This window comes from Trachemys scripta, chromosome 5, assembly GCF_013100865.1.
Source record: "Trachemys scripta elegans isolate TJP31775 chromosome 5, CAS_Tse_1.0, whole genome shotgun sequence".
NCBI classification, from domain to species: domain Eukaryota; kingdom Metazoa; phylum Chordata; order Testudines; family Emydidae; genus Trachemys; species Trachemys scripta.
In genome coordinates, this window is record NC_048302.1 from 97,211,727 (window position 1) to 97,239,397 (window position 27,671).

At 40.2% G+C, this 27,671-nt stretch overlaps 1 protein-coding gene across 2 annotated transcripts in view; it reads right to left on the bottom strand.

Annotated features, from left to right (window-relative positions):
- Positions 1–816: 816 nt before the first annotated feature.
- KLF3 (Kruppel like factor 3) overlaps positions 817–27,671 on the bottom strand; it is a 32,980-nt gene continuing 6,125 nt past the window's right edge. For both annotated transcript variants that reach the window (XM_034771293.1, XM_034771294.1), the window contains exons 3-7: positions 19,512–19,607; positions 10,221–10,716; positions 9,338–9,488; positions 5,241–5,401; positions 817–3,149 (exon numbers count right to left, since the gene is read on the bottom strand). In XM_034771293.1, the coding sequence (XP_034627184.1) occupies positions 2,968–3,149; positions 5,241–5,401; positions 9,338–9,488; positions 10,221–10,716; positions 19,512–19,568 (1,047 nt within the window). In that variant the 5' untranslated portion in view covers positions 19,569–19,607 and the 3' untranslated portion in view covers positions 817–2,967. The remainder of the gene's footprint in view (positions 3,150–5,240; positions 5,402–9,337; positions 9,489–10,220; positions 10,717–19,511; positions 19,608–27,671) is intronic.

The following is a 27,671-nucleotide window of genomic DNA, read 5'->3' on the forward strand; positions in this document are numbered from 1 at the left end:
AAAAAAATTAGCAGCATGGGAAATTTAATGTCACAAAAATACCAAATTTGATGCGATACATTAGTTAAAAATAGAAATGGAATTAGAACATCTGACACCTGCTTTTCTTTATAGGATCCTATCTGCTTGTTTCCAGGTTATAATTGTTTTCATCCACAGCATGCCAAACATCTATCCTCCTGTGATATATTTCAAAGTTCAAATTCAGGAATTGATCCTGTGCAGCTCATTGTGTGGAGCCCCTATTAAAGTCAATGAGTTCTTCATGTATGGAATAGCTAGCTGTAAATAACTAGAGCTTAATTTTGATATCAATTTTGATTCTGTGATGTTACTGGAACTTAAAAAAAAAAATTGGTGCTAGTCTATGCTAGTTCTCTTTCCAGGAAGTTTTTTCATGTTAGTGACAGAGCCATGTATCTATCAACAGAAGGCTGAGAAAATTTACCTGGTAATTACATTTCTATCCAGTTACACAACTATAAATCTGGCATAGTTTCAACTGATTCCAGGGAAGTTACTCCAGACATACAGTGGTGTAGGAGAGCAGAATGTGGCTCAGATCCCTTACACAAAACTTCCAAGTGCTGGGAGACATGGTATGAAAATTCTCATTCCTCACTGTATGTTTTGACTGTGTAACACCACAGTATTGCAAAAGGGTAAGAAATTCTTTAGACCAGGGGCTCTCAACTTCTTTCTGAGGCCCCACCAACATGCTATAAAAACTCCACAGCCCACCTGTGGCGCACCTGGTTTTCTGCATATAAAAGCCAGGGCCTGCGTTAGGGGGTAGCAAGCAGGGCAATTGCCTGGGACCCCTGTGAAGCTGGCTTTGGCTTCAGCCCCGGGTGGTGGGGATTAAGGTGTCGGGCTTCAGCCCCATGCAGTGAGGCTTCAGCTTTCTGACCTGGGCCCCAGCGAGTCTAATGCCCTGCTTGGGGGGAACCCCTGAAACCTGCACATGGACCCCCAGGGGGCCCCAGGCCCCTGATTGAGAACCGCTGCCTTAGATAAATGGATACCCAGTTCCATATGTTAGTATATGAATGTTAATTTTAGAGCAGGGAAAATACTTCATATTTTATGTCAGAAGCACCCTTTGCACTTTTCTGTACAATAAGTGAAAATATCCCCAATTACTCTGACACTTGGCATTAAAGTTCAGACAGCTGTAAGATATAAATTTATTCTTTACCCTCCCAAATGTCTATACATTGGCCTATATTTATACTACTAGAGACGCTCCCCTTCCTGCCAGTTTTGCTGACAGAGGGGAGCAGCTGTGGATGTCAGGTAGATGTAACCACACTGCCAAGAGAGTAAACTGGCACAGCAACTCTTGGATATGCAGGATTTTCCAGGTGTCCAGTGTTTAAGGTCATGAACACTTCCTGCGTCACAGGCTCTCAAATTCCTTCCCATAGAGGGCAGCATGCAGATATTTTCCTTTCCAGTGGGTTTTTCCATGAGGTGAAAATTTGACTATGACATTTTCATATTGCAGGAACTATACCTGATTGCATAATGAACTGAACAAAAAACATTGTGGGACATAACAGTCTAGACAAATACATCTTGTTTCCTTGTGGTGTCACAAAAGCAGCCAACTAATAAATGCAGGAACCTCCCTTTTAATGCAGTTAACACCTCCAAAGTTCTGGAACAGATTTAGCACCAAACTTTAGGTTGTTTTACTTGGGTATTTATTTTATTTTGTTAACTGAAACTGGGAGTTGAACCTTTCTGACTCAATTTTGTTAATACAAGCACATCCATGGGATCTCTTGGTCCACCTAGCATCAAGAAACCAACAGAGCCACAAATCAAATCACAGAGTCATTAAATGGCTTATCAAGCCTACTCTCTTCATTTGAGACATTTACACAACTCAATTTCTCACAGGAAGTGCTTCCTATTGGATGCCATTTAGCCTTTTGCCATCAAAAAAATCTTGTGAACTAAAATTTAAATACTGTAGTGTATCAAATTGGCACTTACTTCCACCAATGGTACAGTTTTGAGCATTTTGATATGACAACTGCTGCTTTTGAGGTATGATGAAGTTTTTAAAGAACAGGAAACACAGGGGAGTGATTATCGAGGGATACATCTTTACCCCTGAAATGAGGTATGGTAGGTCTCTGTGAAAATAATTTCATGTCATGGCATAGGAGTACCGTGTGTTCCACCTATACGGCTGCACACAAAACAGAGATAGTGTCACACAGGAATCACACACTTAAGGCATCTACCGAGGCATCATGCAATAAACATAAGCTCATGTACTACAGTATAATACAAAAGATAGGTGACGTTGGTTTAGAGGCACAATCATGTGTATACACCAATTTCTGCTGATGATTCTTCAAATATTATTCATTTAGTCCAAATCAGCTATCATTTAATCTTTCATGATGTAAAGAGAGTACTTTGCTTAGTTAGTTATTACAGTGTCATTCACTGTCTTGGCAGAGGGGATTTCTACAGTGAGAAGGTGTCTTTCTAAAAGTGTTGCTTTAAACTTGCTGCTGTAACCAGCAATGTTGGAAAGTCCATTCATTGCACTGTTGAGCATAAAAGGAGAGTGTATCCTTTGCAGGGCTCGTAAATAAAGTCTCTGGCAAGGACTGGATATTCAATAACATTTACTCGTTGATCAATTTATGCTGGCTGATTATATGGCAAAACCAACAAAGTTGCTAGTTTACAAATTCCCTTATTCACAAAGGAATACATTACACATACTGTCTGCAGGAAGGGTTTGCTTAGCATCCCTAGAAAAAAAAATGTTCACATTCTTTAGGTCTGACCCGTGGCAAGGACATAGCAAGGTTAGATAACATCTATTACTGACCATATGGAAGCTTTTAATTGTGTAAGCGCAGAGATTCAGACCAGCTGAATCCAAATTAAAATGCACATACAAAAAGAAAGTGTGATGGGCAGCTGAGGGACAAGAGACATTCAGACTAGCATATGGCGTTTCCTGTGGAGAGCAAGATGGTCCGAGCGTGAGAAACTACGGTCACAGTCCGGGCACTGGAAGGGTTTGATTCCGGTATGTTTACGGAAATGTCGTGTTAGTTCATCAGAACGAGCAAACTTCCACGTGCATCCCTCCCAGGTGCACTTGTATGGCTTTTCACCTGGGAAAGGGAACAGAGAACGAGGGATTTAAAGTGGGAAAAAAGGATGGGGCTTCTCCACGGTGTTTCTGAATGTTAACACACAAATATGTGAACTGCTTTATACCATATGATTCATCCTCTCTCTCCCATTCAGGCTCCAACTAATTCTTTTCCACTCATCCAAACTGATCTACCTAGCTAGCATAGTTTGTGAAGTTCTTGGTTTGCTTATGAATTTTTAAATGTGCATGAAGTGACTAGGTCAAGAAGGTTTTTGTGTTATATTTTGTTTGTATTACTCTGTCAACCCATCCCTCCCTTTCTTATCCTTGCCATTGGTTTGTTACATGTGCACTTGTTGTGTCTGGTCTTAATCTTCAGTCTCTGATCTTGCAAAGACTTAGATTTCAATAAAGTTAAGCACAAGCTTATGATACTATTCATGTGCTTAAAGCAAAGCTTGAGTTTAAGCATTGCAGGATTGAGTCCTTATGTTGTAAGTTCTTTGGGGTGATGATTGTCTCTTACTACACGTTTGTACAGCATCTAACACCACAGGGTCTCAATCTGGTCGCAGTCTCTACAAGTTACTGTAATGTAAATAATGATGTTGTCATAAAAGGTACATTTAAAGGTGGATCTGCTTAACTAATTTCCTTTCTATGAGCCTGATTCTCAGTTACACTAAGCTCCAGTATGTTGCTGGGGTGTAAACGGCCATAGTGTAAATGGGAATCAGGCCCTGTATCTTCTCTGAACGTGTCTTATTGTCACAAACTTCCAGTGTATGTCCAAACGTGTCCGGGCATACCTGGAACATGGTGATTAAGAATAGGTATGGGGACATCTTTATTTGAAAGGAGCTCTTAGAAAAGAGCATTCAGAAGGAATCTGACCAGTCTAAGAGTGGCTGGATGCAATGCCCAAATCTTAAGACGCTTTACATTTGGCGCCCAGTTGAGGCCTGTGTAAATGAGTGCTACTCCTATGGAAGTCTCAAAGCCAAATGTAGCAGTGATACAGGTTGTGAGGTAGTGCAACTTGCATTGATTTGCATTCGGTGAGTATGCAAATGAGTACCTTACATGCCATGTGGGCAGAAGTGGATCTAGTGGAGAAAAAAGCAACTAACATGAGCATATAAGAGATACTAGGAGGAGCCTGCTTTGACTTACAACTTCCTGTTAGCTGCTTTTCCTGCTCCATCCCCTTTCTACTCCATGGCCTGTAAGGGCATATCTATGCTTGGAGTGAGGGGTGTTATTCCCAGCTCAAGGAAACATACACTAGTTCCGACTTACCTAGAGTGCTAAAAATAGATTGTTGCCAGAGCAGCACAGCGGGTAGGATGGGATGCCTAGAGTATGTACCCATCTGAGACCACGGGCTGGGTGGCTAGCCCATCCCACTGCTCATGTCGTTGTGGCTGCACTCTGTTTGCAGTGTGCTAGTTCAATCAGACCTAGTGTGAGTATTTCTCCTTGAGCTTTCACACCCCTAGCTCCAATTGTAGACATACCCTATGTTACACACATTTTAACATAAGAATATAAGAACGGCCATACCGGGTCAGACCAAAGGTCCATCTAGCCTAGTATCCTGTCTTCCAACAGTGGTCAATGCCAGGTGCCCCAGAGGGAATGAACAGGTAATCATCAAGTGATCCATTCCCTGTCACTCATTTTGCAAACCCAAATGAATGTCAAACCTGTCTAACCTGCATGACTTCACCATTTATACCTGACATGTAACCTACCATTACCACTGAATTTTAATCTTGGGTTTCTGTAGCCAACCCGGACTAAAGGGAAGATTTTATCACTACATGATGGGACTTCCTGGGTCACGTGACTAGGACTCAGTGAGTTGGCAGAAGGAGATACATTTAGATTGCTTTACCCGTTCTTTCTTTAGAATGTTGTCTTGGTGGTCTTTACTTTAAACAGAACAATTCGGATAAATTTATGCTAGCCCATATATTTCCTTTTGTTTGAAAAAGCCTGAAGCACCTGTTATATATCTAGAGCTGGTCTTCTGCACAAACTAGAAGTCTGGCCTTGACTGATCCACACCAATATGGATGAAAGGAAAGTGTACCAAGACTCATACCTGTATGCGTTCTTCTGTGTGCTTTTAGGTGGGAGCTTTTAGTATAGACCTTGTTGCAACCTTCGTAATCACACCTGTGTATTCTGCGTTTCCTTTGTGTGTCTGGAGATTCCACAGGTAAAGGTCTCTTTCCCGGCTGAACTATAACTGAAGGGTGATTCCTATGAAGTGAAGTTATAGGTTATGACTGATGAAAAGTATTTGACAAAGTAAACCTCATTGCAATGATCCACAATAGAGCCCCTTTATTCACTACCACTCTGTCTCTTGGCAATGTGAACTACATTACGTGCATGTAAAAGAATTTAAGAAGACTTAGCAAATTTCGTAGATTTTAGCAGTAATATTTTGATTCTTTCCTCTTTTGAGTTTATTCACTTTGTGGCATGAGCAAAACCAAAGATATTCTTCTCAGCATGCTTGGATTTTAATTTATTTTTACTTATAAAGGAATGAAAGTCAGACTCTTGTTTCTCAGGCAAGTAGGCACAGGATTTCCAGACTCTCTCACTGAGTTTCCAGTTAACTTTCATTGCTTTTATTTACATTTTTTATTCTTCCTTAGAAGGCAGCTAATTTGTTTTTAATTTAAAACAGCTTTTCCTTATTATTAAAGACATCATATCTTTAGTCTTAAAGCAGAACTCAGAGTCTTTATTGTTCCAGCCACTCCTTTAGAGAGTAATTAAGAATTTCCTGTTTGGTGCTGGCAGAAGGGTGCGGCCTCCCTTTACAACTGACGTCAATTCCTAAAAGTAGAGTTTAGACTGCATGTCACACCCACAGGATGTCTGAAATTGGCACGCCACCTTCATAAACATGATTTTTTCGCCTTTAACCCCACAGGTACTATTCAGGTAAGACATATATATTTTGCATGTACAATTTTTTTTTATACATATAAACAATTATGTGTATATGTGAATAAACACACCTTTCTAAGGATATTATCAGCTGCATATAAAAAAAGACTGGGACCAGCCACGAACCTGCCTTCTATGCCAATGTTAGAGGAAGGAAAAGAGCAAAATATATTTTTTTAAACAGATAGGTCTTTTAAATCACACAGCTTCACTGGACACATTTTCCAACTGATTAATGAATACATATTACAGATTCTTAAATATTTTCTAGCTTTTAAGTGAAACTTAATGTGCCACTTCCCGCAGCTCACATTGGCTAGGAACAGTGAACCACGGCCATTGGGAGCTACGGGCGGCAGTGTCTGCGGACAGTCAAAGTAAACAAACTGCCTCGCAGCCCACCAGCGGATTATCCTGATGGGCCGCATGCGGCCCGCAGGTTGCCCACACTGCTCTGAGTCCTGGATATACTTGGTGACTTCTCTGTGAGCCTAAGGTGCCATGAGTAACTCAAAAAAGCATGTCCAGCGATGGAAAGATTTGTTGTTCAACATCATATTAAATGTATTTAAATTATTATGATGGGGTCACCAGATGATGCTGTTACACAGTCCTACATGTTCCTAGAATGTGAGCAAGTTTTTAGTCTTAGAAAAAATGTCTATTATTGTTAGTTTTGTTATGCAGTAGTCCTTTGACAGATGTTGTGGCAGAAAGAAGAAAGTAAATTCTCTGCTTTATTCTCTGGATTTGGAGGCAATTCTTGAGACACCAGCTTCTTGAGAAGTAGGCATTGGTGTGCAAGCTGACATTGGTGAAAGAGGAGGTTGCCTGCATGCAGTTTGTGATGGCCTTTGTTCCAGACTGGTATAGGTGTGTAAATAAAGCAAGTTACACTTAGGCTAGGTCTATACTACCCGCCTGAATCGGCGGGTAGAAATCGACCTCTCGGGGATTGATTTATCGCGTCCCGTTGGGACGCGACAATCGATACCCGAATCGGCGCTCTTACTCCACCAGCGGAGGTGGTAGTAAGCGCCGCCGACAGAAAGCCGCAGAAGTCGATTTTGCCGCCGTCCTCACAACGGGGTAAGTTGGCTGCGATACGTCGAATTCAGCTACGCTATTCACGTAGCTGAATTTGCGTATCTTAAATCGACTCCCCCCTGTAGTGTAGATGTACCCTTAGAGTACATGCAGACTCTCTCTCTTATTCCTCTTCCATTGGGAAGCCAAGCTGCAAGACTACAGAATTCTGCAAGTGATTTCCAGAGGGGGACACTGGTTTAAGAAATGAGACAATGGTGTCGGAAGAAGGGCCAACGTTATTAAGTAACTGCTGAAATAAAAGATCATCTGTAATTCCACAAGGTCTTGTCTCTGCTTACACAAGCATATCTGAATTTATTTGAGCCTTGCACATGTGGGTGTTTTTCCTCAAACAACTAAGAATGTCTTCCAAAAATCATGTTATGACAGTTTATTTAAGCACGGCCTTGTCCCCACACCCACAGCCCACGTGATGATGGTAGCATGAGTCAAACTTTGTGTTTTCTTGTTTGTGTGAAATCAGAATTAAGGCTTCATATTACGTTTCAACCCTGTCTGTGTATGGCAATAGTCTGAAAACAATACATGAACTTTGACTTAAAGGGAGAACTCTGATATTTCTTTAATTCCCACACAAAAGATGTTGATGTGGGTTAAGACAGCTAGATTGTACAACCCACCAATGCTCATTGTAAGACGTCAATGGCTTTTATGTATTTTACATACAACACCCCCCCTTACAATATTCAAATAGCAAATTCAAGCACTCAAGAGTTAAAAATTGCCAGATTTATGGTTGCTTGTGCCACCTTCATTCAGTCCCCTTATATGTACATCCCATGCACTGAATAAGGCAAGGGTCCTGTGGAAAAATAGTATGTTATTATATAAATATAATAATGCATGTTCAGAAGGGGACCAAATTAAGGTTGCATGGGAAACTCAAAATCTGACTTTCCTAACTTTCAAGTGCTTGATTTTGCACCTAAAAGAATGTTAGTTTAATGCAATATTTTGTATATGATATCCTAGGTTTTTTTGAAAGGACAAAGTTAAAAACTATTCTGTACAAATGACCTCCCTATTATGCATCAATAGTAGGGTCTGAACCATGAGCCTTCAGCACTACAGCAGGACTAAAAACACTACATGGCAGTAGGAGAAGGCTGATATGCCAGAGTGGAGGAAGGGCTGCTGGTGCCCGATGCTGGGTCCAGAGGGTGATCAAGGGGAGTCCAGCCCAGCTCATTCTCTCTGGTCCACCCTAGGCTACTAGATCCACAGGTTTATTGCTTGGCTCTCTCTCCCCCCACCGTTGGGAGGTGGGGGACTCCTGTCCCATATGATGCTTCTGGTGGGGATGCTTCATGTGCCAGGCTGTCGAGGATGGAGGGATTATTGGGGGGGAAGCCCAGCCCAGCTCTCCCCCAACTACTGCTATAACTGTTCTGGCATTCCCAGGCATTCCCAGTATAGAGTCTGCTGCTTTGGCAGAAGCATGGACCAGGCTCTCTAGAATATTCAGTGGCTGTGGCGGCTGCCAGAATTTTCCTGAGGAAATGGTGATTTTTTTAACACTACAACTGAGATAGATCTGAATGGAGTTACATGGGACAAAAAAGACATTTCTGTAACCCGAGGGGTTTCTCCCTAGCAAATATCAAAGGCCTGATACCACCAGGAGGTGTTGCTCCTTCTCTAAGAAAAGGTCACAAAAATTCACCCCGTCCCCAGTGTAATATTTTTCCAGGTTACCAGAGTTTAATACCTGTTTAAAAATGGGCCCAGTTCTGTGAGACTATTACAGGAAGAACTACTATTGACTGCACTAGAAGCTCCATTTGTAGTGGTTTGCAGGACTAGGCCCCATATTACTTTAGGAACACATTATACAAATATAGAAGATCTATGTAGTTTACATGTACATAGCATGCATACTAACCATTACACTGCTGAAAACAAAGTTGAGGCTGAAGGTTAGAGGAGGAAAAAACTAAGCACAAAACTCAATTCATTGACAATCTGCAACCCTTATTTACGATTTTTCATCACGTTTCAAAGTACAGTAGCTTTCCCCTCAAAGAACCTATATTTTGTAGCTTCCGTATATGGAACCCAATGTACAGCAAGGCAGTATGTTTCATTGTTCAACTGAAGATTTATACTTTAGGACTAATTACTTACTCTTGCAACATTATTTGCTGAGGAGACAAGGAGGTCATCATTGGAGGAGACATTTGTTCAGGATAGAACTCGGGTCTTGGGGATTCAATTCCTGGTTCTACTTTGATTGTTTTCTTTAATGTGGGCTTCTCATAAGATTCAATTACAGGCACTAGAGGGGGAAAAATCAAATATATAAAGAATTATGTGAGTTAAAGGAAAGACAAAATCTGTACAAAACCTCCCAAACTAACATGATATCTTGCATCAAGACTCGTATTAGAATACAAGACTTTTCAATTTTCAGTCTACCTCCTGAGGAATTAGAATGCAACACAAGTCTATTCTTATGTATACCAGTTCAAATCTAGATTACTTCTATTTATATCAATAGATTTATATGGGTATCAATGAGAGCAGAATTTGATCCAGTAAAACTAGGGGAAAATATTCACACAGTAAAGTCTAGGGATTGTGTGTTTTAGAAGAAAACAAAAGAATATTTGTCTCCCTTTTTCATTTCCCTTCAAAATATTTTGACTTATCCTAAAAAACTCATGGATACACAGTTATTTTTCTAGATCTGACTAGCAAAAAAGGAGTAGTGGCCCCAATTGTTTTGCTGGAAGAAAATATGTCATGCCCCCTCTCTCTCCCCAGCAACTGAGCAAAACAAAAAAAACCAAACCACACCACAGCAAACTAAAGAGACAAAACAACTCCTCCCCCTATAGCCAGCTGAATGGAGTGGAGGAACACCTCCCCTCCCCCAAAAAACAACCCCAAACCACTGAATGGCAACAGCAGTACAGCAAGCCCCCGGAAGTTGGTGCCCAGGGCAACTGCGTTGCATAAAAGAGCACCGGTCCCGCATAAAAGAGAAACATAGCACAACAGCACCCACCTTGCATGCTACTTGGATTTTCCAACTCTTCTGGAAGAACAGTAGACACCATTATAGGTTGCTGGAGATGTGGAGCATACATAAAAGGAACAGGTTGGACCACAAGTGGCTGTATAATTGGAAGTATCCCAGGGCTCCTAAGTCCAGGGCGTGAAAGAGCAGCCATTACTGGAGGGATTGTTAATGGCATGGAAAAAGGTTGAACTCCTGGGGGAGGTGGTGGGGTGAATTTTTTCATAGGTGGGCTGGGTGAGGACAAAGTTAATCCAGGTGAGGCTCTTCTATGTACAGTCTGAAATTTCAGAGGAGAAGGAGAACTTCCAGCTGAATGTGGTGAGCTTCGTTTATTCACTGTAAGGTCAACTGGCTCCATTTGGATTCCATTAGATAGTCCTTCTGGGGTTTGATAGAATTTATTGTGCAACATATTTGGGGTAGGATAAATGACACTGTATTTGTTTGGCTTCATTTGGTCCATGTAATTGGACTGGTATGACTGTGAGAGGGAAAAAAAAAAAAAAGGATGAGAATTGATACAGAAGCCATAATATAGGGAAAAAAATAAAAATCTAGCGCTAAGTTACAAATGGCTGATCAAGTGAAGGAAAATAAAAAAGATGAAGACAAAGCATTTTCATGTACTTCTTTCTCTGAGAGATTTCTCACAAGGGAAATGATTCAATTTCTGATTCACTAATCATTTGGGAAGCAGTACACAATACATGATGAAACAGGGAATAAAACCAGACAACTCAAGACTTATTCAAAGTGCTTTACAAATATTTATTAAGTTTCATATCCATCCTGCATGGTAGGTACATTACGTACTATCCCCATTTAGAGATGGATAAACTCAGGCATTATGGAGACTAAGCAAGACAGTGGTGAAGCTGGAAATAGAACCTCAGGCATCCTAAGTCCCCCGTGATTGTTCTAATAGCTGGAAAACACTGCGCCTCAGTCTTCACTAAAACAGAAATCAATTCTACACACAAAGCCCCCCCAAACCAAAATGTATGCAACTGAGCTCCACAAACAGTATCAGAGACAGTAAATGTGAAAAAGCAAAGAGGGAAATGAGTACATTCTAAACCATTTTTTCAGTGTTTTTTCTTGGAGAGGGGTTGGGAAGAATGCAGCTAACTTGCTGTTTTAAACTTGGAAAACAGCTATCCAGAAGAGGGGCAAAGGGTCTGATTATCTGACGTGCTGAGTGAGTATTTCCTGTAAGTCAAGGGGAGCGAGTTGATGATTCTCTTTCAAGATTAGGCCCATAACTGACCCTTTCATACCTAAGCAATAACATTTTCCAGTAAAATATTGAGAATCACCATAGCATTGCATAATTTGTACCACCTCTGAGATACTCTACTGAACAGTTTCTCGTATTAAAAATGTGTAAAACCATGTAATTTTTAATGAAGATAACTAGTTATATGAACTGATGAGATGTGCCAAAATATGAACTACACAAAGTGTAGACTATCCATTCTACTAATTTTTGATACCAGCAGTTTTATTAACTGAATTTCCACTAGTGGTTCTTGGACAAGTCAATCCTTGCTCTGTAGCTATGCTGTTTCGTGACAGTAATAAAATACAGTTTAGATTTTTGGAAGAACATTGGACCGGAAAGGGGATGTGGGGAAAATTTTTAAAAATGTTTAAGGATAGAGATAATTTATGAGCATAAAGCTAATGGATTCTAGTATACAATCACTCCCATGATATTTTTAAATGCATTTTGTTAGGACTAAAAATTCTAGCTAGAGCTTGCCTTGCTCTTACATCTGTATTCCCCTCCTCCTCCCAGGTGTATTTTAACTGCTATTCATTTGAAGCTTAGCCAAAAATGTTGTTGTAAAGTATTTTGGAGTTATTGCCTTTGTTTTGATTATTGCAAGAAACAATTCTATGACACTTTAGAAAATGGGAAGTTCTTCTGTAGAATTCCTACAACAACAAAGCGGAGTAATTTATTCTGTACTCCATGCGTACACATAACTAGCATTAATTAAAAATAAAAAGTTACACACACATAGGGAAATTAAAAGAGAACTGCCACCTATGTGGTTGGTAATAACATTTTTCATTTCTAGAATTTACTTAAAATTATATAATGGATCAAACGTAAGAAACTTTGTAGCAGTTATATTCAGTTGATCTTAAGGGAGTATTTTTCATATAAAATAGAACTTATGCTTATACCTATAGTAAATTAATAATTTAGCTATCATATCAGTATTTGTTCTTGATAATAAAGTTCACAGGAATTCATGTTTTAGATCTTTTAACTATTTTAGCACGTGCGAGTCTCAGAGCAAGATATACATAGAACTCACAAGCACTCTTGGATAAGGAAATAATTATATTTATTAGAATTCTGAGTGATCAAGGCCACAGACTACTGATGGAGTTTAATATTTAACACTATTTAGCATCTACTGAATCTGATTAAGGCATGGATGTAGGTAGAAATTCAAACACTTAATATATAAGCTGTATTAAGTGCTTGTGTTAAAACTTATGTTATTGGCCTACAGTACAAAGTCCACTTGACTTCATTATGTAGGAACATTTAGTGGTACAGCTAGGCAACAGTGGAACCCTGGAAGAATTATCACAACATCACTACATGTACATTAATTTTTTTAACTGCGTTCCAGAATCAGTGAACAATAATAGAATTCCTAGAACATTTTTCATCCAAGTAAAGTAATCTTGTATTCAGACAATATAAGGTCCTGAACCTACAGACATTTGTGTATCTGACTGCCTTCATGCACAAGAGTAGGCCCACTGTGTCACAGTTTGCGAAAGTTTCAGCAGAACCGGGACGTAACCAGTCTTTCTGTTTTTAAAACCATGCTGTATTGAGAAGGCCTAGCAGGACTGTAACAGAGTAATGGAAAAGCAAAATGAAGAAAGACTATCCAATTAAAATCTTAGTTTAGAGCAGAGAATTTTTTCAGTAAAGTAGGAATCTGCAGAAGAATGAAACACCTTTGGGCTATAACCTAGTTCATTAAAACATTTTTCTTTCTTTCAAGACTCCAAGTCAAATGAAACTCACATTGGAAAAATGCCAATCTATTAAAACAGTAGAGCAGAAAAATACTGTAATGTTTCTGAGCTGTTTGGGGAACTTCTTAGTATTAGTTTAGAAAAGTTAGAGATTAAATTCAAAGTAACAAAGACTTCAAAAATTAGGATGCTGACAATTGATTTAAAATTGATTTAAAACAATTGATTTTGGGGGGATTCAAACCTGCTCCCGACCTCTTCAATTGCTTTGAATGAAAGTTTTCATTGTTGTAACTAAACTGGCACAGATTTGACTTAACTCAGCTATTCTTTTGTGCCAGTCTGGAGAGGTTGTTTCATTTTTCCAAGCTTTCCTTCACTCTGAGATTTTGCTTGCCATGTTCCTATTTGAACTGCAGATAATGTTAGCGATAGGAAAAAAGTAGGAGACAAAGTTTTTCTTTACAAAACTAAGTAGGAAAAAATTCTGTAATCTTAAAAAGCAAAAGAAGAAATGCTAGGTAGAGAAAACCTTAAAGGTCAACAGAGGTATAAAAAAACAGAAAAAAATGTAACAAACTTCTCACTTCAGATTATACATATAAAAATCATCCAAAACATAGTCAACCATTTTCTACATTATATTGGTACATAAAAAACCGAAACAAAAGTGCAGGCTATGACATTATAGATCAATGTAAAGTAAGAGTATTCTGTCAATCAAACAGACACAAATAATATATACAATACAACCTACTTATACTGCAACTCATATAGTGCTCTAGTGACGCTGCACTTCAAGTGAAGGGAAAGTCACTTTCAGCTGAATCTCACACCTCTTTTAGTGAAGCTTCATTTGTCTTCTAGATGAGTGAAACTTCATTATGAATTAATTTTAATCCCTCTGAAATGCAACACTTACCATTGTCAGATTGATAAGAATTGATACTTTTCAAAAAGACTAACAGCCCCCTACTTCTCCAAGCTTGCCTGGAAAAGCTGGCCATCACGTGGGGGGAGCAGTAAAGAAGAATCTCTTACTACAAGTATCAGAGGGGTAGCCGTGTTAGTCTGAATCTGTAAAAAGCAACAGAGGGTCCTGTGGCACCTTTAAGACTAACAGAAGTATTGGGAGCATAAGCTTTCGTGGGTAAGAACCTCACTTCTTCAGATGCAAGTAAGCCACTGTGACGGGTTGGATCACAGAAACCCCTTTGGGAACTGCCACCCGATGTGCCAAGACTACCCCTGTTCCTGTTTTCCCTGCCAGCCCAGGACTCCAGCACCTTGTCTTGCTGAGCCAGACATTCCCATCTGGCTCCAACACAGACCCAGGGTCTGAATCATTTGTCCCAAAGCTGCAAGTTTACCTGAAAACAGCTCACAGAAGTGTGCTTGTTTTTAGCACTCAGATGCCCAACTCCCAATGGGGTCTAAACCCAAATAAATCCGTTTTACCCTGCATAAAGCTTATGCAGGGCAAACTCATAAATTGTTCGCCCTCTATAACACTGATAGAGAGATATGCGCAGTTGTTTGCTCCCCCAGGTATTAATACATACTCTGAGTTTTCCATTACTTGCATCTGAAGAAGTGAGGTTCTTACCCACGAAAGCTTATGCTCCCAATACTTCTGTTAGTCTTTAAGGTGCCACAGGACCCTCTGTTGCTTCTTACTACAAGAACTCCCAACAGGAACCAAGAGAAGTGGTTTGGGATCTTGCTCCCCACTAGGAGTGACTACTTGGCCTTCCAGAGCCTCCAATCACAGCAGCCAGTGGCCCTGAAGCCTGCAGTTTCGGGGAGTGAAGAGAGGTCTCCCATAAGAGATCTTTTCCTACTGGTAGATCCCATTCTGCTATGTAGGAACTTCGCTAACAGTGATGGTTTGTGTGAAAGATCTACCTAAAGATGGCTCCAAATCAGCAAACAACTTATTCACGTGAGCTTTCCACTGAAGCCAATGGCACTACTCACATGCTCGAAGTTAAGCATGGAATTAAGATCTGTACTGAACTGAAGGCTGTTAAAGAATCCCACCGTTGTCCTATGACTGCAGAGGTGGTAATAGGCCACTATACCTTGATTGGTCCCTTAGACTATCTGATAACTACTTATGCTAAACAATGTGTTCTACCTTGCATTTAGCTGTGATGCTGGGAGTACCTTTCTTAGACCTGAAGAAGAGCTCTGTATGGTTGAAATCCTGTCTCTTTCACCAACAGAAGTTGGTCCAACAAAATACATCACCTCACCCACCTTGTCTCTCTAATATCCTGGGACTGACATGGCTACAACAATACTGCATACCCATCAAACACACACCCCTTAACTTTACAGTGACAATATACAAATGTTTTCTGTTTTGTAATGCTAAAAATAGAGGATCTCCTGCCAATATGCAAGAAACATATTACAAGTAAGAATACCTTAGAATATAATTAACCCCAATTTAGAGTCAATTGTAGATTGCTGAAATATTACAGGATACTATATCACCGCAGAAGATTATTATAAAGGTGCAGGACTGTATTTGAGCATATATTCCTAAACAGTTTCTTATCTAGGTACTTATATTGCCCACATCACTGTTCTACCTATTTGGACCAACCAAAACTTTCTTTCCTTACTTAGTGTCTGTCCTTAATCAGGACAGACGATTTGACCCACAGATTCTCTCTATGAAGAACAAATGCAGGTAACTTGTAAGGTTTACTTTTTTGGCTGCAGCTATTTGAAGGTAGTCAGGTAATTCATCCAATTGCAATTCAAATATGTAATTTGTTCAAAAAAAATAAAAAAAGAAGTATTACTACACTTCTCCACTTGACAATCTAGCAAGATTAAAGGCTGACCAAGTGTGGCCTATGCACACCTATTCCCACCCACAATTGGTTGCTCCCATAAAGAGACATTCTGAAGGACTACTCTAAATATTAACTGCTATATTCCATAAAAATGTTTGTAGTGAAACAACTCGATTACTTGACAGGCTTAGTTGTCCGGTTGAAGTCACATGAGAAGGGTGACCAGGATTTAACCTGATATACTATATAATTTCCCCCAAAGCATTTTTATTATTCATGCTTACAAGATGAGATTTATTCACAAATGCACTAGTTACAAAATACCTCAAGGTATCATGTAGCTAGGTCACTTGATCTTAAAAAGTTGCAAACCAAATAGTTTTGGAGACTGCTTTGGGACACAAAGGTTGTTCACTTCAATTTCAAAAGAAAGTAGGCACCACAGAAAAAAAAGCAACTTTGGCAAGTAAATCGTCACTGTCTTTGCCCAAGCATTTAACAAATGCTTGTAACAAATATTCACTTTATTTTAGGTGGAACTGAGATAACATTGTAACTAGATCTATTATATACCATCATTTAAATGTTTTCTTCATTTAATAAAACGTGCACAATAATTCAATGCCACAGAGTGTATGGGCCAATAATAGGACGATAAAATACTTTGGGTGTGTGTTTTAACCATCTGAGAAGTGTAGCTAATCCTTTAAATCACATACCTTGAAACAAGCTTTGGTGTTAAAAACTTTGTAATTTGTTTCCTTCCCCCACCCCAAACTTGTTAATGTCATAAGCTAGTGGTGTTTTTGAACAAATATTGCATAGACAATACATGGTGCATTCTGACATATTTTAATCTGGTTTTGCTATTAAAATAACTAATGATTTTTAATAGTTTAATTTTGTTGGATTTCTTACAATGCTATCAAAGCAGCAGATACAACACGTTTAAGGCCTGATTTTAAAGGCTCTGAGCACTGTCAGCTCCCAGTGAAGTTAATGGAATGCTCATCTCCTCTGAGAATATGATAATAGCTCTTCCGCTATCAATCCCATGGGAGATGGTTAAGAAAGCTAACTTTCCTAGGCCTGGTCTACACTTAAAAATTAGATCAACCTAGCTACAGGGGTAGGCCCTGGTAGTTAAACTTGACCTAACCTCTGTTGTAGATGTGGCTAGATCAATGGAAGAATTCTTCCATCAACTTAGCTACTGTCTCTTGGAGAGGTGGAAGATGGAAAGCCCTTCTTTTGTTGATGTAGGAAGCATCTACGCTATAGTGACACAGCTGGAGGATAGGCATCCACTTAGTAGCTATGCTATTTTTCTTGCCATGCTCTCTTCACACGGAGATCCTCTCTCTCTTTAAAGGGGGCTACAGGCCAGCTGTCTGCTAAGGCTATATCTACACTTCAGCATAGTTATGGAACTGTAGCTATGCTGCTGTAGCCCCGCAGTATAGACGTATACTACAGAGATGGAAGGGATTTTTCCGTCACTGAGCAATGGTAGCATGATTCCATCAACCTAGCTATGTCTAGACTGGAGGCTGGGTTAGCATAGTGATGGTACTCAGGGATATGGATTTTTCACATCCCCAGGCACAGCAGCTATGTTGACCTATGTTTTAAGTGTAGGCCAGGCTTAAGTAGTTCCTGATGGCCTAGCTCCAAGGGAGCTGCACTACCAGGGACAGCTAGGAAGACCAGCATCTCAAGGGTTTGGGGGACTAAATGGCCAGTTTACCCATAGAGGTAGACTCAAAACCTCTTACTCTCCTGAGGAAGAACTGAGAGGGGAACTTCATAGAATTTTCTTTCCTCCTTTGTACCTTCTTATGAGAGAACCTACAATCAGGCCCAACGTTATTTCCTTTTCCTAGCTACACTCATTTAATGCAGCAAGTAAAAGGACAACATGAATATTTAATAAAAGGAAATAGCCCTGTGATGGCTGGCCAGAGTGGTGGCAGAAAGTAATCTGCAAGACAGTGTTGAAGTCCCAGCACAGGGAAAGTACAATTTATCTTCAAATAGCACATGGAAGCGTAATAGCCCACTCCTGGGCTGGATTACTTAACTAAAAAAACACTCAAAGGGTATGTCTACACTAGAAATGTACGTGGACCTATTAGGTCGACCTGCAGCCACTGCAGTGGTGCATGTCCACACTACCCTCATTGGGTCGATGGTGCATGTCCTCATCAGGAGCATCTCCCATCAATCTAAGAAGGGCAGTGTGGGGAGCTGAGAGTCCGGTCTCCCCTCTTCTCCCACCACCACCCCCCACACTAGTAGCCAGGCAGCTGTGTCAATTTCATGGCTCATGCTGCCAGGGCTTATCCCCCAGCTCCCAGCCTGGAGTGGGGTTCATTCTTCCCCTGGAAGCGGTGGCAGATGGGCTCTATCTGCCTGGCAGGGATGCAGTGTCTACACAGGCACTATGTCACTCTAACAACACCGACATAAGCCTTATGCCTCTTGTGGAGGTGGAGTTATTATGTTGGTGTAGTATGGCACTTGCATTGGTGGGAGAAAGGCTGGAGTGTTGACAATGACATAATTAGGGCGACATACGCTGCCTTATGTTGACCTAACTGTGTAGTGTAGACCAGCCCATAGTATTTGTCGGTTGATTAAATCCCTATTCCTCATTGCTAGAACAGGCATTTCCCTGCCTCTGCTCAGAAGACTACAATGTAAACAACACAGCAAAAAAGTAAATTGTGTTTCTAAAATTCAAGTAGTTTAAACAATCTAAAGGTATTTTAGCAACCAACATAGATAAATGTATTTAAAATTGGATTTAAATTGATAGTGCCCCTTTTACATTTTTAATTGGTAAAGGCAGCAAACTTGTCACTGAAAGCTGCTTTTCAAAGGCTTTCTACCAAATATTACAAATAACAATATCCATGACAACTTTGTTTCTAGGGCCTCAAACTGACCCTTAAGTCTTGTATAACCACTGTTGGCAGGAATAGCAACAGCCAAAACAGAGATGATCTAATTTTATAAGTTTCTCATTACCAGCTTTCTGTCCAAATTTTTTCCCTTTCAACTATTTTCCAAGTACACGGAAGCAGAGAGGCCTATGGCACCAGACTCACCCTAGAACAGCCTAGGGCCCAGATGTTCCTGCAAGGTGTTTATTCTTTCCCCTCCCTCCCTTCCTCTGCATAGCTCTCATGGTAGGCCTCAAAAATCACCATGAAAAGTAAACATGGGGCTGGCATCCTGACCAATGTAAGCAACACTAATGGCACTGTCTCCAGAAAGAGAAAATAACGTTACTAATGTGCAAATTTAGCCATTGCTGTTACTCAGGTATTCTGTTTCACGGCAGTTCTCCGAGGAGGCCAGGACCTGTGAAGTTCACAGGAGTTCTGCTATTGATTTCATTGACAGCAGAAGCAATCCCTACATGGCAATCAGGGTGATAACATGTTTGAAGACTTACCACTGAAATAGGTTCCATGGCTTCTTGCTTGATAGGGACTGGATCAAACATTAGCATCTTTTCAGTGAAATCTTCTGATGTCTGTGTTGTCCTGGGCTACAGGGAGGGGAAAAAAACAAGTTAAGTTGTAGGACTGGCTAGAATCAAGTTTCTGAAATTTTTTTAACTCATTATTCCATAATATTAAATTTATTTGATTTAATTCTTCCAAATCTAGAGATAAGCTTTATGTTTTCAAATATTCTATTATAATAAAACTGTTTGGTGGTAGGATATAAAAGTTACTTTGTAATTTCAGTAAAACCCTATGATCAGAATATATTTAGGCATAGTCCAGTGGATGATCGGTCAAAAAGTACCAAACAGGCATTCCATATACGTTTTTTCTATAAAAATAACCATAATGAATTTATAATGAATGGAAATTTGTCATTAATTCCACAATGCATAAACTATGAAATATCCAACTGTATACAATAGGTCTTCTCATTAAGTATTGGACCATGCTTTTTAAAATTCCTTAAAATGTTCCAGTGTTATCATTTGCACAGTACCTTCCTAAGGAGCCCAGTCCAATTGCCATGAAAAGGCATCCATTGACTTCAACAGACACTAGGTTGGGCTCTTAAAGTGCAGATCAGCACACCTACAGCATGGAGTTACTAGCTTTAATTAGCTGCAAGTAGCTGAAGACAGTATGCCCCAGCTCAGATCATGCACTTTTTCTATCATTCCAAGTTGAGATTAATTTAGGGTTGCCAACTTTCTAATTGCACAAAACTGAAAACCCCTTCCCTGCTCCTTCCCTGAGACCTCGCCCCCACTCACTCCACCCCCCTCCCTTTGTCGCTTGCTCTCCCCACCCTCACTCACTTTCATCGGGCTGGGGCAGAGGCGTGTGAGAGGGGTGAAGGCTCCGGTTAGGGGTGTGAGCTCTGGGGTGGGGCGAGGGATTCAGGTTTTGGGGTGTGGGAGTGGGCTCCGGGCTGGGGCAGAGCATTCGGGTGCATGGGGGAGTATGGGCTCTGGGCTGGGGGTGCAGGCTCCGGGTGGGGCCAGAAATTAGTGGTTCAGGCTGTAGGAGAGGGCTCCAGGCGGGGGCAGCAGTAAGGATTATGGTTGGGGGTGCATGCTCTGGGGTGGGCTGGGGATGAGGGATTTGGGGTGCAGGAGGGGGCTCTGGGGTGGGGCAAGGGGTTGGGGTGTTGAGGGTGGTGTGGGCTCCGGGAGGGAGTTTGGGTGTGGGAAGGGACTCTGGCCTGGAGCAGGGGTTTGGGTGTAAGAGGGGGTGAAGGGTCCCGGCGGCGCTTACCTTGGCTCCCGGGAAGAGGCCTCCAGGTTCCTACAGTCCCTAGATGCATGGGTGGCCATGGAGACTCTGTGCGCTGCCCTCATGCCCGCAGACACCACCCCTGCAGCTCCCGGTGGTCGCAGTTCCCAGCCAATGGGAGCTGCGGAGCCGGCCCTCAGGGCAGGGGCAGTGCGCGGAACCTCCCTGGCTGTGCCCACACCTAGAGGTTGCAGGAACTTGGTGGTCGCTTCCAGAAGCCACATGGAGCTAGGGCAGGCAGGGACCCTGCCTTAGCTGCGGGCCCCTGCTGCACCGCTGACTGGACTTTTAACGGCCTGGTCGGCAGTGCCAACCAGAGCCGCCAGGGTCCCTTTTTGACCAGACATTCTGGTCAAAAACCGGATGACTGGCAAACCTAGATCAATTTTTTATTTAGCCAAAGAGACAGTGAACATGAAAAGATCTGAATCAGATTCAGGAAGAATGGCAGCCCAATACTTGCCAGTCTCCAGTCAGTAAGCCTGATGGCAATGTTGATAACACTCTGGTGCTTTGACACCTACTTCCACGCTTGGAAGAAATTAAAAACAAAGCTAATTTGGAGAGGTACAATAGACAGCCTCCCAATCAGACATCACAACTGATAATTCAACGATTTCACCAAAAGGAACTATGACAACTCAACCACTATTTTGAAATAACATTTCCAAGAGTTTCCTTATTAAAAACAAGATTTCAGAATTTAGACTGTGTTCTGTGTAGCCAAAATTGCTTTAAAAAGGGAGCCATCTACTTTGTTAGCTTGTTCAAGCCTATTTTCAAGTCTATCTCATTTATAGTAACTTAACTATCCCAGATAATAACCATATTTACACATTTACCAAGGGTGACAACTGTGGAGGAAGGATGGGAAGACGTTAGCGAGGACCAGGAGCCTTTGGAGCGGGACAGAGAAATACTAGAGAGGCTACACGGTAAAGCCAAATATTTTAGACAAGTGAAGGAAGTTAATACTCAAAGACATTAAAAATTTCCAGTTGACAAGTTTTTATAAAAAACATTTAATATCATTTATGAGACTGCAGATATCATATATGAGAAGGCAGAGCCACAAATAGAATCTTCCAGAGTACAGCCTGGAGGACTGGCAGAGTATTCCAGTTGACGAGGAGAGTATGGGATACAATTTGTCTGGGATGGTGAAGTTGTATGTCCTGTACAGTATATGCAGTGTTGTAGCCGTGTTGGTTCCACAATATTAGAGACACAGGATGGGTGAGGTAATATCTTTCATTGGACCAATGTCTGTTGGTGAGAAAGACACTTTCGAGCTTACACCGAGCTCTTGAAGAGCTTGAAAGCTTGTCTCTCTCACCAAAAGAAGTTGGTCCAATAAAAGATATTACCTCACTCACCTTGTCTCTGTACAGTATATATAAAGACTGATGTTAAGTATTAACAAATTCAATTGCATCCAGTAGGTGGCACTAGAAATCCATAACAAATAAAATGCTACTGTACTCCGTCAAGACAATTTCACTGGGTGTAAGCTTAAGACTCACTAATATATTAAAAGGTTTTAATTGTGTCTGGAATTTTTTTCTTATGAATCAAACAGTTTAAATGGGACACAAGAAAATATATGCCCCAAATTAGACCAATTCCAATAGTCCTATATTAATGAGCAATCATGCAATAGTCAGCATGTATGCATTTGAGAAAACAATTTGAGATATGTGAGAGAAAGAAAGAGAATGAATTGTTTCAAGCCTACCAGAGATTTACTTTATAAATCAAGGGCAAAGTTTAGTAATTTATGGAAAATACTACAACAGTATACTTTCTAAGTACACCTCTACCCCGATATAACGCGACCCGATATAACACGAATTCGGATATAATGCAGTAAAACAGCGCTCCGGGGAGGCGGGGCTGCACGCTCCGGCGGATCAAAGCAAGTTAAATATAACGCGGTTTCACCTATAACACAGTAAGATTTTTTGGCTCCCGAGAACAGCGTTATATCGGGGTAGAGGTGTACTTGAAATGAACAAAGCTTGATTTTGAAAGAACAACTAAAGCATCATTGAATATCAGCATGAATATCATCATCCTGAAAAAAGGGGAGGGCCTGATTAAACCAAGTTGAGAAAATGAGAAACAGATACAGTAGTTCAAAGAAACTGCCAGTTTTGTCTAAATTAAAAATAAGTAATACCTTTGAAAGATAGAAAATTTTATAATTTGGATGTGTCTATGTTCATTTGTCAATAAGGCCTGTGAAAAAGTTGAAAAAACAATTATGCAATCTTTCCGGCAACTTCAGGGAATCATTTAAATTAGATATTTTTCTGAGTTTAAGCATTTCATATAATTTTCTGACAAATTACATTTTCCCAGTCACTTTCATGTGAAGGAACTTTGTCTATACATGACTTCCCAAAGACACAGATATATGCATCTAACAATACATGAATGGACAAAGGATATCCCACAATGCAAAAACAACCCAAGCCTACACTGCATGCCAGTCTTCATATATATATGAGAATTTGTAAATATTTGCTTTCAGAAGGTTTCCAGAAGCTTTCCATTTTTTAATTTAAATGTGTTTTGGTGAAGTGACACCATCAACTTGTAATCTAGTCACTTGAAGGGGAAAAAAAAGTTTAGTAGTTTCAGATAATACACCTTCCCTCATCCCCCAACCTATTCCCTCTGCCATTTGTTGTAGTTTTGAAAATCACATTTTTCTATTTTTAAGGTTTGTTTTTTCTCTCCTGCTGCTATGTGAGAGACCCACACAGAAAATCATAGAAAGGTGACTAAGGCCCATATCCTGCAAACACTTAGCATATGCCTAACTTTACACACACATATTTGCAGAATTAGGGGCTAACTGACTGTACAGAGGTTAGAATGAAACTGACAACAGAAAGTGTCTTGCAGAGAGTAAAAGTGAAAAATTCTTTGTCTTTCGTAGTCATCTAAAATAGTAGATACAATTTTTACTTTTATTGCTGTATCATAGTATATAAGTTGAGTTTCCCTTTAATGTGTTATACTGTTCTTTTACTGTACTATTTCTACCTAAATAGTAAGAGAGGAGGATTTTGGACAGAGGACCATACATTATGCATGATCTTTTTGTCCTGCCTATATTCTCAGCTGGTGTAATATGGTGTAGCTCCACTGGAATCAGTTTACACCAGCTGAAGGTCTGACACTTATGAAATTGTTGTTCTGGGATAAACTCTAAGGGTGAAAATAAATGCATGGAACAATGATCTGTTTATTTAAAAGAACAATGCTTGAATGGAAGAAAGACACACTGGTTGTGAAGTCTGAATTTATTTCAAGTAAGTAAACAAAAAAATTTTATTTTGTTATTTCTGATAATATTTTATAGTAAAGGTTCTGTAGTATACTTGTAAAAAATCATACATATGTAGGTATGCAAGATCACATTATACTCCCCTGCTATTAAATGTTTGAGAAGCAGGCGGGAGACTGCCTTATTTGTTTCAAACATAAGGTGTGAAGAATAGTAGGGATCTGCTACTATTTTGTAATATACTTGTTTCACAGCCCACAGGTTGTTTAGTAAATAAGATTAATTTATAGAAAACTAAAGTATCCTCTCAAGTACCTCTGGCACCCTCCTGACAGCAAAGCAAGGAGAAACCATACAAGTCACCCAAACCATATTAAAAAAAATCAGAAGAGTCGTCTTTATCTTTCTCAAATTAGATGAGCTATTTTGCATTGAAGTGTTTTTATGTGGGTAAAAGAATGTATGCTGTATGTAATCTGAAACTAAATAATTAACTGCAATCCAGTAGGCAAACATTCCACCCTCTCTTTCTCTTTGCTAACAAGCCACCCAGTTTTACTTTCCTGCCTCCTCCCATTCACTCCACCCTATGGATCTTTGCCAAGGCAGTCCAACTTGTCCAAACAGGACATGGCTTTTGATAAGATTCTGCTCACACCCTGTATTTCTAAAAGACAAGCCAAGCAATTCATTTTTGTATGCAAATAAGGACAGGTGCAAAGGTAAAGTCGAAGCAAAGTCCCTCAACATTTTCACAGCTAAAGCCAAGCGAAAAGATAGCAGGTAAGAAAAAAACAAACCCCTGCCCTTTATTAAAGGAAAACGCTATGTTCAAATCCTATGGAATTTTTACCATCAAAATCGTTAATTTTCTTGTCAACATCAGAGTCTTCTCAGTTTTAACTTCTTGACATGTATGGTTTGATGTGAGTAAGAGTACTTAACACGTGTTCCAACAATAAGGATTTGTACAGACTATTTACTCTGGATGAGATTCGCCCATGGGCATAGCAGCCACAGCACTGTACCACTAACACAGGTGGAGAGCAGCCACAAAACACATTGGCCTACAAGCGCCATATAGCTTTCTGTGAAGGGAGGTGGTTTTGGGTTGGGGGCTGGTCTTAGCCACACAGATCCAGCAGCTACAAATCCTCAAGAGAGATGCAGAAGGGCTTTGGCCCACGTTGTAGTTAAATATCTGGAATAGTGGTGACCAATGATCTGATCCACACAATGGGTAGGGGTGGTGAGAACAGATTCTGCCCCTCCCATCCTCTGCACAGTACCCCACGCAAAACTTGTTTATTCAGTTTTTGTGTCAGGGGGAAACAGGAGATGGCACCCTATTGCTGTGTGAGGCTCAATCATTGTTTAGAAAATGCTCAGTATTATTGGTATAATTACAAAGTAACTTAATTATTGCCACTAAATCAGCACTACATTAGTGCCCACCACTGTAGCTTTTACAGTAATGTATCCATGGGGTAACTTGAGTCAAGTGCCCAAGGTTTTGCAGTCATGGCTCTTTAGAACTAATTCTGATGATCTGAAACTACCTCTTCCTTTATGAGTCTCAAGCTAAACCCATCCCCCTCCCTCCCCCCCCGATATTAAGGAGAAGTGATAATATTGGAAGAACTATACTGATGACATCCAAAGGCCAGGGGGGCTTTCTGAGACTGAATGAGAAATAATCTTCAATGGAGCCTTAAAAGATAACAGAAACTGGTTTTCCTCTGTTGAACTAACAGGAGTCCCTGGAAGGGGTAAAGGAAATCCCCTCCACAGCTGGCAACAAGATTTCTTTGTATTCATAGTAGTAGTTGCTTCTCAAGGCCCTGGATCAGCAAAATACACAAGAACATACTCTGACTTCCATGGGAAGTAAGCATGTGCTTAAGTGCTTTCCTTCATCAAGCCCCAAAATAGCACCAGACACAGAAAATCTCAAATTTAGATTAGCCATTAGATTCAGTTAAAGGGAATAAGAGTGAGAAAAGTGAAAATCCAGGGCGTGTCTGCACTACAGAGACTATACTAGCATAGCTACATCGCCATAGCTATGCCTGTGTAAACCCAAAGCGTAGAGACAGCCTACACAGATGGAAGAGGTTTTTCAGCCAGTGTGGGAACATAACCCTCAGCCCCCAACGATGTGGCTACATCATTGGAAGCATTCTTCCATCAACACAGCTGTATCTACAATGGGGTTTAGGTCAGCATACCTATGTTGGTCATGGGTGAGGTTTTTTCACATCCCTGATGAATGTAGCTATGTCGACCGAACTTTTAAGTGGAGACTGAGACCCAGACATATCACTGCTGGGGAAAGGATCAAAGCAGTTTGGCCCACAAAAAGCAGTACTGGAGAAAATTATAAGGAATTGGCTGTGCAACAAGAGAATTTCTGCTAATAGGTAGCTTTTTTTCTTTTCTTTTCTTCAAATAAAAAACCCAGTGGATTTCCAATGGGAACTGGAATAACTCCTGAAACATGCTAGTACAGTACTGAGATACAGAAAATGCACATCATAACCTTCCCATTATTATAAATCACTTTGTTTGATCTAGAACTACTTTAACATATTAATTTGTCAGAAGCCATGTAGCAAACTAGTCTGTATTTTACTGAAATTTACAGCTATGCTGTTATGAACACTCCATAGCAGTGTGGCTGAAAAACACATTTTTCCATATTAAAAAAAAAAAAGTCTTAGAAAACAGTTTCTAAGGGTATTCATAAAAGGTATCTGTTTTTTGAGTTTGAAGTTTCCACTGAGAAAAACTTTGCATCCATACAACCTTATGCAATTCCTATTTTATATCTGTTGGCCCTAAAGAAGAAAGAAAGAGAAAAGATCTTTAGCCACCTCCTTAGACAATACTGCATACAATACTCTCCCTTATCAGGGCAGACTGCTGTCTGGTTTCCTGTCTCAAGCTACTGCTTACAAGGAGAAATAGTTTAGTAAAGAGAACAGATCAGACCTCTGAAAACAAGTGAAGTATGCAGAATGGTATGACAATCTTTCCCTTCCAAACTGAACCTTTTTTTTTTTTTTTTTTTTTTTTTTTTAAATAAAAAGAGAATTTGAAAGGAAGAATAAAAGTAGCCTTTGTTCTATTCAGGAAGACTGGTTGGGAAATGAAGAGACAGAAAGAGTGTGACAGACTTCAAAGCTAATTTTACACACATAGAAATCAAAATCTGAAAATCAGGCTGAGTGTCTAAAAAAAATGTCAACATCAGGATACAAAATATCATCCTCTAATATTAAGGTACAAGTCTGCTCTGTTACTTGCTCAAACATATTCCAGACAGACCTTTGACCACATGAGGCAGAGCTAAAAATCTCTAACTATTAAGTGACCAAAAATACATTAATGAATAATAGTTTACGCTTTTAATTTCAATGAAGATTTGAAAATAGGAAAAATGTCCATGAGCATGTGTTTGTGTGTGTGTATGTATCTAGGGAAATAAAGAGAGAGAAAGTGGATGGTGGCAATGGAAGAATGATTAAATAAACTT